Here is a 17,631-nt window from a genome sequence, read left to right on the forward strand (position 1 = left end):
ATTCTGATGGGTCTTCAGAGATAGAAAGGGTTTCCCTGAGGATGGCACTGCCTGGAGACAGTCCCAGTGAGGTGGTGGTGGCAGCCCTGTCCTTGGAGATGTTAACTCAGCTGGAGAAGGCCCCCAGCTGTGGATGTGGCCCTCTGCTGAGCAGGACATGGGCCAAGCTCTCCAGAGATCCCTTTAGATCAAGTCTGTCTACATTTCACTCAGCAGGATCCCTGCAAAGGTCTCCACAGGTCCCTGTGCGGCCTCTGAAGGTAAGGGGGCCATAAGCTCACCTCCACAATGGCATCTACTCAGCCTAGTCCTGTCAGGCTGCAGACTGAGATCTACCAGGACTTTGCTCATCCTCCACTCAAGTCTACCACCATGTCCCATCACCCCAGCCCTGTGAAACCTGACTTCCCTGGCCACCTTGGACCTCTGCAGGAAGTGGACCAGGACCCACGGCTCTCCTGCCTCCTGTGCTACATCAGTACTGCTGGTTTCTGCCACACAGCAGTGCTCCCCAGGTGCTGCTGAGCCCATCAGGAGCTGCACACACACTGAAGAGGGAAACGATACATAGTGGAAGCACATCCTGCCCCCCACACAACAAAGGCTTCTCCTGGCATCCTGCCAGACCCTCCTCCAACCATCTCAGCTCTTCCCTGGGCACAGGACTGAAGCTCTGTGCCTCTTTGGGTTCCCTGAGCTGCATCAGCAGGATGGAGCAGCGCTCAGGACTGGGGCACATGTGGCAGACCAACAGCACAAGGGTTTTGTGCAGACAAGTCTGCAGGTGCACAGAATGAGCCATGACCATGGGCCAGCTTAGGAGAGAGAGGGGGACAAGGAACACCACAGGCAGCTACATGGGAGACCTCCTACCAGTTCCTAGAAGTGGGAAAAAATAGGAAAGTAAGAGGTGATGCCATGGATCCAGAAGAAAGAGCTGATCTCTGAGAAGTCAAGCAACACAGAAACAACTGTTTTCCAGAACACAGAGAGTATATTAGGGCTTCTCCCTCCCTTTTCCATGGACAGACACATCACTGAAGCATGAGCAAGAGATGCTGGCTGCACACTGGACACTGCATTGGCACCTGCATGGGCCCTAACCCTACCCTAGCTCAGGCATCCAGCTTGATGAAGACCTTGGGCCTCGAGAAAATTTTGATGGCCTCTTCTATCTGGGAGAGCTTCCTCTCCAGCTCTAGCCGCCTCTTCTGCATACTGAGAGTGTCTGCCCTCACTGGGAGCATCACCAGGTCCTTTACCAGCTGCTCGTGGCCTGCAAAACACAAAACCAAACCAAACAAGTTGTGTAAGTGGAAGACCAAAGAAATCTGTCCTTTTCTCATGACCTCAATCTCAGCGATAAAAATGATGGCAGCACTGGAAGAAGGATTTATAATACCCATCTTTCCATTGAAAGTTCTGCTGGATGAGGACCTGAGTGACCTGCACCATCTTGGAAGAACCAAAGGCTGGAATACAGACCTCTGAAGGTCCTTTCCAATCAAAATCTTTCTACCATATTAAGAGCAATAGTAACCCTAACATCAGGTCTATTGGACAAGCCTGCCTTCCAATCTGAAGGAAATTGCTCTTTCAAGACATGCATCTCACATCCCAACTACATGCCTTTGTCCAGAAAATCTGTGTCCCAGAACTCATCTCCCAAATCCTGGCTAGAATCACCCATTTTTCTGAGCTGAAATCCCTGTTTCTTTTCCTCTTACTCTGCTTCAGACTGCTGAGGGTCTCCAGCCGCTGGTCCTCCTGCATCATGGTATGACCAGGTGGTATGTTGGGATCTGGCAGGTTTCGCAGCCGCTCCTCCATCTCTCTGCGCCACAGCTCCTTCCTCTCCAGCAGACTAGCAAGGCAGAGGGAAGGAAAGGAAGCACGTGTCATTACATCTGGCAGAAGGAGATGCCCAGGGAGGCAGGCAGAGGCCAGGAACTGAGCCCTTCAAACCACACCCAACGTCCCTGCCTGAGGACCACAGAGACCTATGCTGCCAGCACACACTCTTGCCATGGAGGGGTATACTGGGCTTAGCCGACATGCATGGACCAGCAAACATGCTCCATGTGCATTGAATCACTGCTGGAAGAGATGCACTGAGGCCAACACAAGCTCTTTGGAGACAAGGGATTCTGCTCCTTGCTTCTGGCCCAGTCTACTGAGTCCTCTCAAAACCATCTGCAGGCCAGCGACAGAATGAAGCTGGACAAAGTGGCTAACAGCCAGGGGTGCTGGCAGAGAACAGCATGCACAGTATGGAGCCGAAGGACTGACACTGTGGTCAGTCCTAGGACAGGGTCACCAGGAGGTTTTCCACTCAGAACCCCAACAGGCAAGTCACTAGTTTGATGTTCCTCAGACCCTGGGTCCAGGGCTGAATACTGCAAGGCAGAGCAAAGTGTTTGCCTCTCCAAAACCAGACCTTGTAATACTGAAGCTACATCATGTAGAGCAAAGCTTACAGGGGGTAGCAACACGCTTCTCATAGCACAGAGCATCCCCATGTCAGCACCATCAGACAACAGAGGGACAAAGGAGACAAAATTCCTTCTGAGCCCAGTCACACTGGCCATGGGATTCTTCTGAAGATATCAGGAGGAATTGCTTTTATTTCCCAAACCACTGTAAATCCTACTGCTTGCACACTCCAGGAGCACATCTGTCCTCAGCCCCCCTTCTATGCAGAAGCTGAGGGCCACGGTGAACAAAAGCAGGAAAGACTCATGGACCAGAGAGGGCATACGTACTACTGGGGGACATGGCCCTTTTGCTTAGTGTTGTAGTCCTCCTGCTCCCGGTGCTTTTGCTGCAGCAGCTCAGTCAGTGCCTGCTCAGACAGGGACCGCCGCAGCAGGGCCCGCTTGGCACTGCAGGCGTTGTGCTTAACAAAGTCGATGCTCCTGCCCTCCACCAGCATCTGCAAGAAGAGAGAGGGAGGCAGCAGGGCCCGGCTCACACTCACAAACACACACACAGAACCCCTGTCCCCATAAGGGACAAAGCAAAGACGCACCTGCACAAGACACTGAATTGCGGGTGTACTGCAGTAGGACAGGCACACCCTCAGCCCATCCCATCTCAGGTGTGGAGCCACAGTCAGGCAGGAGCTATTGACTATGGTTTGAGAAGGCAAGCATCAAAAGCTAACCTTAGAACTGGCTTTTTTAAGGCCCTCAGGCTGACCCCATGCCCTCAAAGTCAGAAGGACAGAAAGAACTAGGCTTGGAGCAGTCCACACAGCTCCTACTGGTGTATTCTGAGCCCATCAAGGCAGCTGGAAGGTCAGAGTTAAAACTGTTTGGGACCTCACCAGGAGCCTGGCAGAGCTTAGCTGGTCCTTGGGCGCACTTCCTCATATGACAGCACTATCACAGCTTGTCTGGTGGCCAACACAGGGCAGAAAGTCACTGGATTTGAGTTTAAGGTTTTCTTGTGTTTCCTCCTTAGGAGTTTATGCCCTGTTTAAATTAAGTCCCTCCATGGCCTTTGGGAACCAACAGACTGGCAACCCCATGCTTGCCAATGAAAGAAGACACAAGTCACAAAACAGTTTAGGATCTCCCAGACAGACCATCAGAAAGGTTTAACTGTTAGTACTTATTTAACCTTCCTTTCTAAAAAGCTCACCCATTTTCCCAATTTTTTATCTAACATCCAGAAGCCACAGTTCCTTTGATTAAGGTGGAGGCAGCCTCCAAATCCCCAAGACCTCCTGCAAAGCCCTACAAAGAGCAGACTGGAGATCACTGGCACTTGTACAGTGAGGAGGTGGGATTTTCAAAGGGAACTTCATAATCTCTTTAACTATGAGTAGGGGTGAAGCCAGAGGCAGTATCAGCAATCCTTGAATACACAGTGACCAAGACCCTGCTCCTTCCCTTCAGCCAGGAAGAGTATTTACAGATCATCCTGTTCACACAGCATACCTGACCCAATACTTTAGCAGAACACACAAAGAGTGCAAAACAGGAGCAAAGTTAAGTGCCAGAAACACCTGGGATGGATGCAGTCAGTGTGAAACTCACCTTGATTTCAGTACCCAGTGCCTCTGGATCCTCTGTGTCTGCTTCTGTTTTCTTTCTGGCAGGCCCTGGGGAGAGCGATCTGCATGGCTTGATTCCAGGACCACAGCGAGAATATGCCCTCAGGAATTTCAGAGCCTCTGGATTTGGAGGTGGGGAGCTCTCCTGGGAGAGGGAAGAAAAGATCCAGTAGTGGAGGGAAGGCTGGAGAAAAGAGAAACCAACCCAACAAAGCCTGGAGGTCAACCACAAGCTCAACCACAAGTTTCCAGCAGGCAGATGACAGCATGCTCTTTCTGCCATGACCTGGCAGAAGTTGTTGGGGGAAGACAATTTGGACTCAACCAGCAAAGGCCAAACTGATTGCCTATAGCAACAAATCCAGACCTGAACTCTGTAAAGAAATGCTAAAAAAAGGGGGGGAAATCTGCTGAAACACACATTGGGATCTAATATACACATAGCATAGACTGAAGAGTCTTTTTACTGACTAAAATGGTAGGCATGAAAGGAAAGCAACACCAGATAACCCAACAGAGATACCTACCAGAGCTAGGGATCTATCCATACTGACATTGATCACGACTCCTTAAAAAGCAGAAATCTTCCTGAGAAAGAGGCACACAGGAAAGTGGAGAAAGCATGCTGAAGGCGAGACACAAGCCTGTCTCCCTCATTGGCAACAGTAGAGAACTTGAGCTCCCTGAAGCCATCCAAGTGCCACAAATCCAGAGCCCATTCAAGCAAACTTGACTGAAAAGGCCCAGGTAGGTACAAAGGTGAGGGCTGAGCTGCTGGTCTCAAGTGCTGCTCTGCTCAGCACCCCAAATCTGTGGTTATGCTACTCTAGACAGAAAGAGGAGTAGGGAGTGGAGGAGTCTGGTGTTTTGGGGAGGGTGGAATAGCATGAGAAGCAGCTTCAAAGGCTGTGGCTACAAATGGCACAAGATTACACTACCTGACCTCTAACAGAAGGCCTGAGGACTATCTCAGTGTTGTTGCAAAGAAACCCTGAAAATTGAAAGTTGACTGTGACAAGTGGGTGACCTTATGATAAATCCAACCAGGGAACTGCTCTGCTGTTGGAAGCAACAGGAACTGTACAGGCCAGCCTCCAGATCTTCACAGTTAGTCAAGATCCCAGCTGCTCTCTCAGTTGAACTGCAGGCCCCTTGAAGCAGATTCCTTGTTGCCTGGCCCATATAATTTGACAGACATGGGATAGGATGCTCAAATGACTAGTTCTAGTGTTAAGAACCAGGGTACAGAATGCCCTCAGAACTGCCTGGACAGATAAGGCTCCAAAGATGATCAGTCTTGTTGCAGCGGGAGCCAGGAGATCCAGATCTCTCCAGTAAGTTAATGAGAAATGCCTTTACCCAGCATGGCTGGTTCAAAGTTGAACAAGTTATAGCAGGTACAATCACCCCAACAAAGCCCTGACAAACCCTTGACAAATAAGAAGTTGGGCCCTGAGCCCATGGGAGCTACATGACCATATCTGACCACAGCTCAGGTGGGACAAGAGTATAAAAGGAGCCTGGCTGGAGAGCCTGTTGGAGTTGTTCCTCCTTGGAGCAGCACGTCTGCAGTCAGAGACTCTCCCTTTGGGTCACACTGCCATCCAAGGGAATTCCTGGTGGTTGAGAGCCTTCCCTTTTCAGGTGAGGGATTACTCATTTTGGATCACTGGCCATAAAGTTTAAGAATCAGCAGTGTAGTGACAAATCCATGTGACATCCCAAGTCTGGACATGATGCTGGTGGAGCTTGAATTGAGTTTGAGCAATGTGTCATTTAGCCTCTATTTATTGGTTCTGTTACATTTAAACCAGCATAGTCAGTGGGATGCCCATAGAGGAGAGGTGACAAGTGCCCAGATGATCACTTCTCCCCTGGGTGTACACTGGGTGAAGGAGAAGTGGTTTTACCCAAGAACAGAGAGAATGGAACAACACTGTGGAGATGGGGGAGGTGGTGAAGAGAGCACGTGTGCCATCCTGGGCACGGGCTTGGTACAGGCACAGGATTGTTTTGCAAGGAATTATTTGTAAATTGACTGTTTAGAAGAGGAATTATAAGAGAAAGAGAGCAAAAGCATTTATTGGAACAAATAATTGAAATTAGGCTGGCACGAGCACAAAGACCCACCAGTATTGTCCCAGTTTGGCAGTTGATTAGGGGCACAGACCTTGAGGATACAGACAGGGATATGTAGAGAGGTTCTGAAGAGAGCTTTGAAGAGGTGGTGGAGCTGGAGAAAAGGAACATGGGAGCTCTCATTAAAACTGACAGGCAGATGGGTCTGCACAGCAGGACCCTGGTGCATGTTGTGCACTGCTCCTGGTTAGGACCTGAGCTCAGGGAGTTGCATAGGAAGTTTTTGAGCAAAAATGGAGACGGAGTATTTGTGGAGAGCCTGTGCCACGAAAGATGGGGTGTTGTGCAGTGATGAAGAGCAGGTCTGGAGGTCTAGGAGTGGTTCTGAACCATGGGCTAGTGGGCAATCACTCAATAACCTACTGAGGGGGTTCTTGGGCAGGGGTGTAGAGCCCAGGCAAGAGGAGAGCCTGTCCCTGCCCCAGGAAAAGCACTGTCCAAGCTGCTACAGGGAGTGCCAAAGGCTGATTGCACACAAACAAGGTATGGGACCTCCAGGAGGTCCTGGCCACCTCAGAGCCCTCCTGAGAAGATCACCAGACACCCTGGAAACAGTCAATCTCTGAGAGAGAGAACTTGGGCAGCCATGGAGCACAGTGAGCAGGATCCCACTGAGATCTTTAACCTTCCTGAGATAGACCATTTAAGGCTCAGAAAGAAATGCCCTTTGGTGAGGAGTATTACTGCATTGTACTTGAGTGCAGCTGCACTGATAGACGACCCAAATGGAGGAAGGGTCAGGAGCCCAGGCAGACACAAAGGTGACACAACCCCCAAACAGCAGTGGTGCCCTTAACCCTTCGGCTCCTCACTGGGAGGACCTGAAGGGGTTAAAATCCACAACTTTGGGATTTGGGTTCAGCTGCCCAGTCACCCAGTGGTCACTGCTGCTAAGAACCCATAGACATATCCCCTAAGTCTGGGATTTTCAATTGATACAGGGCCCGTATTAGTGTTTCAACCAAGCAGCAAGTGGAGAAGTGAGGAATTAACCCATCAAGAAAAGCTGTACATACAGTGGAGGTAACTGGTGTAGCAGAAAAATTCCCCTGAGCTCAAACTCAACTCTGGCTGCCTGGTGAGAAAAGGATGGCAGCTGTTGAAGTGGCTCTGAGCCCTCACAAGGAAAATAGATGAGGGTTTGACATACCAGCAGGCAAGGGATGGGATCTACCTTATAGCATTGGTGTGGAGTTTGGAATGCAGAGAAGCAGAAGCTTCTTTTGTGAGGCTTTCACAGGCTGCTGCTGCACTACCACAGCCTAGAGCAACCTGTGCCACTCAGTATCTACTGCCAAATGGGGCATCTCCAAAGTGATTAAAGATCTAGAGAGACATTTTCCAGATAGTACACATTCCCCTTGGAACTCTCCAGTCTGGCCAGTCCATAAGGCTGATGGTCAGTGGTGTTTATCAACTGATTCCAGGGAACTTAACAGCAATACTCCACTGCTGACTGCTGCTGTCCCAAGCCTAACCTCGGCAGTGACAGCAGGACAAGCTGCTGTCCGCCTCTGGATGGCCACACCAGATGTTAAGGATATGGCTTTTATAGTTTCCCTAAGGGGAGAAGATAAACCCCAGTTGGGTTTCACTTGGGAGGGGATGCAGTATACTTTTAACCAACTCTCACAAGGGTATTAATATTCCCCCATTATTGCCACAGTGCCTTGGCCAAGCTCCTCGATCCTGTGGAGGTGCCAGCAGATCTTCACATATACGAATGTACAGATGATATCCTAACGGATGGAGACAATAAAGAACAGGAGGAACAAGGGGCTGCAGCCATCTGGAATCTCTTGAATAAAAATGGGCTCAACATTCCACCCTCCAACTGCCAAGGTTCCAGACAAGAAGTTATATTCTTTGGGGTCTGGTGGATAGCAGGAGCTGTTGCAGTACCTAATGATACCCTCTCAAGCATCAAAAAGGACAAACCCTGGGCAATAAAACAATAACAATAGTTGTTAAGCACAAGAGGTTATTGGTGAAAACACACATCAGGGTTTTTGGTAATTGCTCGCCCACAATACAACTTGCTTTGGAAAAATAAGGAATGTGACTAGACTCCACATCTTAGAGAAGCCCTTAATCCTCTGAAAGATAAACTCAAAGCCTATCAGGAACCAGGCCCACTGCACCACAAGATTCATTAACAGTGGAGTGGTGATTTGCCCCTACGCTTCTTATTGTGGTGTGTTGCAAAAGGGACCACAAGGACCAGCCAGGCCTCTAGTGTTTTAGTCTACCTCATGTAAAGAAACTAGTGGTACTTGGATTGAGGACAAGGGGTCCCGTGCCTTACTAAAGTCATTAAGGAAGCTGAGAAACTACACACATCTCAAGCTGCTATAGTACAGGGTCCTCTTCCCCTTCTGAATCAAATCCTTAATGGATCACTTTCTCCCCAGGGAGTAGATCAAAAGGCCACAGTTCAGTAACGGGATGCATATTTAGAAGGAATTAGTCAATTACTGTTGTTAAAAGAGGGCCTGATCAAGGTCTCCAAACTGCACTAGCCCATAAATTCAGATCCAGGCTTGCTAAGTCAAGCCTGTAAGCCTTCTTGTATTAAAGAAGCACTCTAACAGATTGAATTTAAACTCTAAGCAGCAGCAGCTCCACAGAAGATGGAGATCCTTCAGAGAGAACACCCCAGCTCCAGGAGAGCCACAGTAATGGTTAAAGCAACATGAGTCAGCACCAGGGCTACCTGCCACCTCTCTCTGGAGCACAAGGAATGCACCACGCAGAAACTGCCTGCACAGAGACCACCCCCTTCCCCAGAACAAAAGGAGAAGTTATTTCAATCTTCCTCTAACCCAGAGGATTTGTCAAACAAGAGCGTAGGCTTGTATTCCTAAAGCACATGTGGGTTTGTTCCCGTGTGTGGAAAGGTCACAGACCCCAAGGAGGCTGGTGTCACCAGGAAGAAGGGACACAGCATTTGGAACAACTGGCTTGGAAGTCATCTTGCCAATTTTTGCAGTTGTTAGCAGTACACATAATTCTAGTGTCAAAAGCTGGATGGAGGGCTGCTTTGGACCAGGGTGAAGCAATGCAGAGATGAGGAGGAACTTGGAGGCTCCAACTCAGCAAGAGAGTAGCAAGGGAAGGCTTGTGTAAGTGGCAGTGCTTGAGGTGTCACCCAGCTTGCACCCACTGTCTACACAAGCAGCAGCTCCATGTGTCAATCCTGTCCACACAGCCTGGTGGGCTGCAAAAAGAGAGATGAAGACCATGAAGGCTACCAGGGACTTGCCAGACAAAGCCCTCTCCCAAGGCTGGTGAGAATGCAGGCTCTAACAGTTCAAGATTACACTGGCCAAGGCAGAAGCCCTGCATTGCCCCTTGGCTCAAGGAGCTTCTCCCATGTGAAGCTGAGCTGGAAGAGAGCCTGGGGCCTCTTGGGGGTGGCATACCACTCCTCTGCTTGCTGCTGTGCAGCAGGAGCCAACCCCATCTGTAAGAGCTACAGTGGCTACTTCTGGATAAAAGAAGAGGCTAATGGAATACAAGAAGTCACCTGGACCACAGGGGCTTCCAGACTGATGACAACAGATTCTCCCAAAGATAGTGGTGGAGCTTTCTTTCCCTCTCCCATGGCCTTCACTTTCATTTCTGTACAAACTGGTACAACTCTACCAAGGTAGTGTCTTTGGTGCTTTTAGCAAAGTCTTCCGACAGAGACACTATTTAAACACCAGGAACCCACCAGGGAAGGAAAAATGACCAAAATAAAGAAAAAGAAGCAAACACCAACAAAAAACCTTCACAAAGCCACACATCTTCCCGTTTTAGCAGCTGAGAAAGCCTGAGGAAACAAGACACGGCCCCACAGCCCTTCTCCTCACAAGCACAGAAGGTACATACACCCTTGCAGGTTGTGCTCACCTATAAGACCTCCACCTTGATCGCCTGGAGATGCTGTCTGTCCCCATGGCACATGGGTTATTCACCACAACAATCACTTGGAGAAGAACTTAGAGACATACAGGACACTGTGGGTCCACAGGGTGGTAAGAGTTGGACTGAGGTTTGATGCAGCCTGAAGACAAACCTCTGAGGACCATGATCCGTGGGACAGAATACCACAGCCCTTTGGCAATAATTCCAGACAAGTGTTGCCTCAAACACCAGGAAGCTTCAAAGACAGCTGGATGCTCCTCTAGACTGGGAATACAGATGTAAGTGGAAGCCTGTATATCCCCAAGAGGCCAAGCAGGAGCCTGCAGGCAGAGGGTGTAATGAGATTTTCCTCCTCTCAGCTTCTCCTGCATGAGGGATCTTGTGGGCTGGACAGGACATGGATTATTACAGCAATCGCTCTCTGGAGCCAGACACCACATTCTTGCTCAGCACACAGCCCCACTGTCACATCTGTCCTCCATGCTTCACCACTGAGCTGCCCCACATCCAGAGGTTCTGGTACTCCCCCATGTCCACTTTCCCACAGAGCCTCAGGGCTGAACTGCATCCCAGGCCCATATAGCTCAAGAGCTGAGTGGGTACTGACCTGGAGTTTGGCCTTCACCTTTGACTCCACATTTTCATATTTCTGGGATTTCCAGAGAGCTTTCACAGGCTTGGGCTTGCTGTGTTCTTGGGCTCGCTCCTTCTCTTTGTATTTCTTCTGAATCTCTTTTATTCTCCTTACATTTTCTTTCTCATGATTCTTGGACTCTTTCCCTGCACAGCAAGGGGAGACATACCCTTCACCCCTCAGACACTGCACACAGATTCAGGCTTTTGGAGCACTGGCACCAGAGCCCACAGCTTTGTCTCCAAAGCTGGTCCAACCACTCATACAATAGCAAGCTCTCCCTTTCTCTGCTGACTAGACAAGCTGTGCATTCTTCCCCATCTTAGATGCACACTCCAGGACTGACCCTCTTCTGCCAGAGGATCCCACAGTGCTCAGCTGAGCACTGTCAGAAGTGTGTGCACATTACCGGTGTTCACAGACTCCCTTATTCTGAGAGACTGTGGCTCACTTGTCCCATTTGGGACTATGACAGACAAGCCATACCAGCATTCTCTTGAAAGCAAGGTCAATTCCCAGTTCAGCACCCATGGTGTTTCTGAATGGTTAATGGCAGCTGCAGAGCCTTAAACCAACACTCTTTCTGGTTTCAGGGTCAGCTGTTGTCCCACATCCAAGGGGACATAATCAAGACTACGGATTGTATTTGTTGGTTTTGAATCAAAAATGATCCTTGGGCTCTCCAAGATGGGGAAGATCTCAGCTGAGACAACCAGACCCTCTTCATTCCTCTCCTGCTCTGGCACAACAGTTCAGCTGGCAGCCACCACACTGGCACCAGGCAGGGGTATTTCCAACATATGAAGTAAATCAGACACCCAGTGCTCAGCCTTATCTCCTTCTGGACTTCTGAATGTACCCTGGGTGACCTCCCTGGAGAAGGGAACATCTTTTTCAGAGATATTCCCAGTATCCACACATACGGTCTTCCCGAATCCTGCCTGGATTTGTTCACTAAGAAGGAATTCCCCAGATTAAACACCCTCTATACATTAAGATTTCACCCAATCTATTTTTAAGTTTGACTGTAAAGGTACTGGTTGTATTCAGAAACAGCAAACTAGAAGGGCTTTATTTGTTTCCAGCACCTCTCAATAGCCTCTCATCCATGACTAGTTCCTCAAATACAAATTAAACAGCTTCTTTTTTATAGTCTCCCTTCCCATCCCTGACCTGGGGCAGACTGGAGTCAGGAAGGTCAAAGCAGCACTGGCTCCTGCACGGGCAATGGCCCAGGGACACCACTGCCAAGCCAAATGCAGGAGATAGAGTGACTGGCTCTGCAAATCTCAAGCTCTCCTCAGAAAAAAGAGCTGATGAATTCAGCCAAACCCCTGATGCTTCATCCCAGCGCCAAACGCAGCTCAGGCCAGCAGCAGCTCAGCTGTACTTACTCTCAACTGGCAGCCTCCCATCAAGGGAGAGCTCTTCAAGCTGCAATAAGAGACTGAGCGTCCCCTTCTGTCCCTTCTCCAGGAAATCCTTTCCACTGGGGCGAATGCGAGGGGCTGGTTTGACCTGGCGGGCACTGTATGTGTTAAGAGCTGGATCCAGAGGGTCAGAGATAAAACCCAGCTTCAGAGCATTCCCTTCCAGCCTCCCTCGAGCTACAGGGAAAGAAAGACAAAGAAATTATCAGGAAACTATCTTGCCTCATGGTTTTCTTCACCCACAGCCTACAAACAATGCTGAAAACCCCATCTCCACCTCTACCTTATGCTTTCCAATCTTTTGACCAGCTGTACACACCACCTTTAGGACCACCATCCATTAGGGTGCCTAACCCTAACCCTAACCTGCACCAGTGTGAGTGGAGACTGTTGAGGATGCCAAAGAGTAAGGACATCAAACAGGCAAGCTACATGAACCCCAGTACAAAAGCATACATTCCTAACAAGCAGCAAGGACTCACCTGAGAAGGGGCGTTTGTAATAGTTTGGAAAGAGTGTAGGGTCTGGAGGAATGGGTCCACAAATCCTGGATGGACCTTCACACATCCTGCTGTGGCTCTGCCTCCACCACAGGAACCAGCCACCACTGAGAACAGAAATGAACAGGGCTCACTGAGTCACTGAAAATACACATTTATATATATATATATGTGAACTTCTGACCTTCATTAGAGAGCTTGCATTCACCTACAGAGATGAATTGCAGGTAGGAAACCACAAATCACCCCAAATTGGACTCCATGCAGGTGAAGCAAGGGATCCAGCAGTACTGTCCCTGTTGTGGGGCTAATCAGCATTTTTACCAGCATCAAACCCGGAATGTCCACAGTTGCTGTAGTATTGGTATCTTCAGTACAGAAAATCCTTCCTGGTTTTGCTCTCCCATACAGGAACATTTACTGCAGACATGTAAGCAGGAGCTGAGCTGCTATAATTGCCCTTTGTGCCTTTAGTAAATAGAAACACAGGGTAGCTGGATACCATCTGAGACATTTTAGCCTTAGATTTGAATTATCTTGTTCCTTAGGCTCCTTCTAAATAGCTCCTGTGGTTCAATCACAACCTATACAAAGCAAGCTGAAGCTCATACCCCACACAGGTAAACTCTCTGCTCTATCCTCCACAAGACACACACCATCACTGTCATCACCCTTGAGCAGGCTGCGGCTGAATCTCAAAAGGACCTGAGAAAAAACACTTCACTGCAGGACCATGTAGGTGCAGATGTTCAATTTCTGGGCAAGAGCCCACAGATTAAAAGAGCTCAGCTGGTCTCAGGGAGACCAGAGATACCTGTTTATAAAACATCTTTTTCATTACTAAAGAACTTTTCAACATTAACTGCTGGACCAGCATAGATCCACAAATCCCTGCCCTGGTCCCTGCTGTCTCTCTCCTCCCCACAACCAGAGGATCACAGAGCAGCGGCTAGCATCACTCACAAAGGTCTCATGGACAGGATTCTATTGCTTATGTGAAGCTTGAGGGACTTGCTCCCCGCTCAGAAAACAAAGATGCAACATGACACAGGAACAGGCAAAGACCACTGGTGAGCTTTTGGCAGATGCCATAAAAGCCTCAATTCCTTCTCAGAGTCACGCCATGATTTTGACAGGCACCAAGGCAGGTTGGCTGGAGTCACTGCTATAAGAGCTGGGGCTAAACCTGCATGCCCTGACTCCTCAGGCAGTAACTTGGAGATTTCTGAGGGATGTCAACAGGAAGAACCCTCTTTAGGGTCTTGGCATGCCAGCACCATCAGGATGCAGCTTCTGCTATTTCATTTATAAACCAATAAACCACCAATACAAGGCTGGGTGAGTCTGAGTCGTGGCAACTAATGCACTGCAGTCTTCCTTGCTAAATCACCCCTGTTGACAGGAGACCCATGAGTGAAAATCTATTATTCATCTCCCAGACACAATTGCGGAGGCAACATAAGCAATGCTGACTACTGCATGCCAGCATGCAGGTACAGTCTGTACCCAGCTCCTCTGGAAAAGCTGTTTCTGAAGAGCAAACAGACCCTCAGCCTAAGGTAAAATGACACTGGGTTTGGTACTATTTAATCTCCTTGATAATGGATCCCATTAAGCTCAGGCTTACTGACTCTTGTCAGTACTGAGTAAATACTTGTAAGTAGAAGCTCTTGTACTCTAGAAAAAAAAAAGCATGTAACATGAGGTCCCTCCAGAACAGCTACTGGCCTTGAAGTTCATGTCTGATCTTGGTCTGAACTCATGTTCAAACCCAGCAATTTACACACAAAATGACAGGCTGAAATCATGACCTGTTACCGCAGCAGGCAATTGTTGTGGGGGATTGAAGGAGGAAAGGCAAGCTGATGGGCGGCGGGGGATGAAAGGCTCATTTTATACCTTCACACAAGTCACATAATCACATTGCACATCCCAACAGCATCCTGCCCTGCTGCAGGAATTTGCAAATGACACCCACTCCCTGATTTGCAAGTCACATCACCTCTGGATTGGGACCTTGCAAGATCAGAGAACCTTACTACAACGATAAGCATCTTGCCTATCTAGGTACCAGCAGCAAACTTACCTGCGTGGGACACAAGCCCCTTGTATCAGTCTCCTAGCCCTGAGGAGCAGCGAAGGCTCAGCTACCAATGATGAGAACAGCCTTCTCAAGCTGCTGCTTTATTCCTGCCAGTCATGGGAGGATACTTTGAGGATGCTTCTCATGGCTCACTTCTGCCAAAAGGTGATGTGTGGACCCTCTCTGCTGCTATTCCCATCCTTCTGCTTCATCTCTTGTGACAGCCTTGTAGTTCAAATGGTCCTGTGCTCACCTGATTCAACATTTCTTTTTCTGGGTTTTCTTTCCATTTAACCTTCTGTCCAAAAGTAACCGGGCTGTAACCTCCACAGGGGGATCAGAGGGGCAATGGAGCAAGTGCAAGAGAAACACAGTAGGAGCATGTGCTTGCAAACTCAGAGGAGAGAGGAAGAGCAAACAGGGTCAGCCCTTTCCAGCAGTGACCTGAACCCTGTCTCAACCACACTCAAACTTGCATTCAGGAAGGCATCTTCTCTATGACCACCTTAGAAACTTAAGCATTAAGAATACAGTATCTAATCTGTTGCCACCAGTAAGAAACTACTCAGAGCACTGGTAGGCCATGAGATGCAGACAGAGGGGTTAAATCCTGGGAAAGACAATGTGTTTGACTCCTCTCTCTTCTTATCACCCTGCCAGACTGCAGAACTCAGAAGTGGAGCAGCCTCCTAGCCTAGCTGCCTGCCTCACACAGCCGCAAGAGGTGCAGGGCAGTTGCCAGAGTAACCTAACCACTTTCAGCATTGCTTTACTCACCAATCCGAGTGCTGCTGGCTGCCCGCTTCCTCACCACCGTTTAACCCTGGCCTAGGAGTCAAGCAAGCAGGCTCCAGCCCTACCCCTCCCAGACTGCCCCATTAATTCAACTCTTCGTGCCCTCTGCCCCAGCCTGGGGGGATACGGTACTTATCAGAAATGGTACTTATCCCCCAGGTAAACTGAGATCTTTCAGAGCCTGTATGAACCACAGCTTCCTTTTGTGCCTTGTTTTTGGCATTGTAGTTAAGGAAACTACAAAACATGGAAAGGGACAAGGCTTTGGCAGTTTTCTATCTCAGCCTGGAACCTGCTGCATCTGCCTTTGAGGCATTTCTGCTTCTTTACAGATCACATTTTCACTGTGCTTGCATCCATGGCTAGGAATCTGCTACCACTCACAGAGTTGAAGCAAGCCCTGCTTCATGTCTTTATGAGCCAATCTCTGCAAAAAGCATGGGGGAAAAAATCCCACAGCTGTGATAAACTGTGATAAGCAGAGCAAGTCATCTGCAGAATATCAAAGAGCTAATCTCCATGCAGCTGGTGTTGTCTGCTCTCTCCCTCAGTAGTTTTAGCTGAAATGAGAAGTAGCACCAGGAGACCTCTGTGCTCAAGGGCTGCACCAAAACAGGTGGGCACACATATCTGGGACCATAGTTATTGCAGAATCAGGGATCAGGAAATTAGGTCAATGCATTGTGAATTGACCCTGTGATGTTAGTCCATGGTTATGCTTTCCCCTTGCAGACTACAATGGGAGAGATTAATACTCTCTTTTAATAGTATTCATCATTCCGGTTCCCTCAGGAACTTCCCCACCTGCCCAGTCTCAAAGCCCCTTTTTCTCTTCTGTCTCTTTAAAGACAAAGAGGGACAGGTATGGCCAGCTGTGATACTGGCATCTGCATGTGGAACATGTTCCCTGGCAGTTAGGCACATGTCCACCAGCAGTCCTTTAGGAACAAAGCCAGCTTGCACTGTCTGCTCAAGGAGTCAGATGTGTCCAGCAGCAGCCTGGAATGATGGCCACACTCTGCACTGGACGGTGGGCAGAGGTTGATGAAGATATTGCAGAACTGCAGCAACGTCAGAGACTCATAGAATCTCAGACTGGCTTGCATTGGAAGGGACCTTAAAGCTCACCCATGTCCAACCTCCTGCCATGGGCAGGGACACAGCAGGTAGCTTCAGGCCCCGTTCAACCCGGCCTTGAACAGTGCCAGTCCTCTCCCACAACCAGAAAGGATGATGATGCAAGGGAGACCCCACCTTAATCCGTGGGGTTCTTTGATGCAAGGACGAACCACGTGCAGAGATTACAGGAGCTCATGTGCAACACTGCATCCAGCAATGGAAAGTAGAGCTCGTGCTGCAGTCTGCAGCCCGCTCCGGCTGTGCTGTCATGGGGGATCAACACAAACCCTGTTCTGGGGCCCATACCAATATCCAAGACCCCACTGAATACCACCTTTCCTGGGTTTCATCCCCTGGGAAGAGGGTGGGCGGGAAAGCGCTGCCAGAAACGCGACATAGGGGGGCAGAACCAGCCAGGAGACCCCAGCGTTTCACGCAGGCGGGCGCAGCGACACTGTCCCGGGGCTGCCCTCGGAAGGCACATGGCGGCAGCGACCCCCGGGCTCTGCCGGACCGAGGTCCCGCTGACACCCGGGGGACAGCGCCAGCGGGAACACTGGGGCCCGCGAGGGATCTCTGCGCACCGCCCCCCAGCACTTACCGAGGGAGGCCAAGGAGCAGCTCTCCGTCCGCGGCCCGGGCCGCGGGTACGAGGACGGGCCCTACGCCAGGCCGGGAAGGCCGCGGCCTGCGGCTGGGTCTGGAGTGTGTCCGCCAGCCGAAGGCCCGGCCCAGCGCCGCCGCGCTGCCCGGCAACCGCCGCTTCCGACGGGAGGGGCCGGGCCCGCTGGAGCACCGGCTGGGCAGTGGGGCCGCGGTGCTGCCGGGGCTCAGCGCCCGCCCCCACTCTCGCTCTCGGCGATCCCCAGCGGGCAGGTCCTCTTCCCTGGCAAGGGCTCGCCCTGCAGCAGTACCTCCTTTCCCGGGGCTTTGGGGAGGATCGAATCGCCCCTTCCTCCAGGGCC

General features: G+C 50.0%; 1 protein-coding gene across 1 annotated transcript; it reads right to left on the reverse strand.

Annotated features, from left to right (window-relative positions):
* Positions 1-974: 974 nt before the first annotated feature.
* Positions 975-17,416, reverse strand: ENKD1 (enkurin domain containing 1). Its single transcript, XM_031052024.2, has 8 exons — positions 17,268-17,416; positions 12,652-12,776; positions 12,134-12,346; positions 10,713-10,885; positions 4,041-4,202; positions 2,763-2,932; positions 1,728-1,864; positions 975-1,276 (listed from the first exon to the last, which is right to left on the reverse strand). The coding sequence occupies exons 2-8, from the start codon at positions 12,734-12,736 to the stop codon at positions 1,116-1,118; spliced, it is 1,101 nt and encodes a 366-aa protein (XP_030907884.1). The 5' UTR covers positions 12,737-12,776; positions 17,268-17,416; the 3' UTR covers positions 975-1,115.
* Positions 17,417-17,631: the final 215 nt, after the last annotated feature.

The sequence above is a fragment of the Melopsittacus undulatus genome, chromosome Z (assembly GCF_012275295.1).
Source record: "Melopsittacus undulatus isolate bMelUnd1 chromosome Z, bMelUnd1.mat.Z, whole genome shotgun sequence".
Classification (NCBI taxonomy): domain Eukaryota; kingdom Metazoa; phylum Chordata; class Aves; order Psittaciformes; family Psittaculidae; genus Melopsittacus; species Melopsittacus undulatus.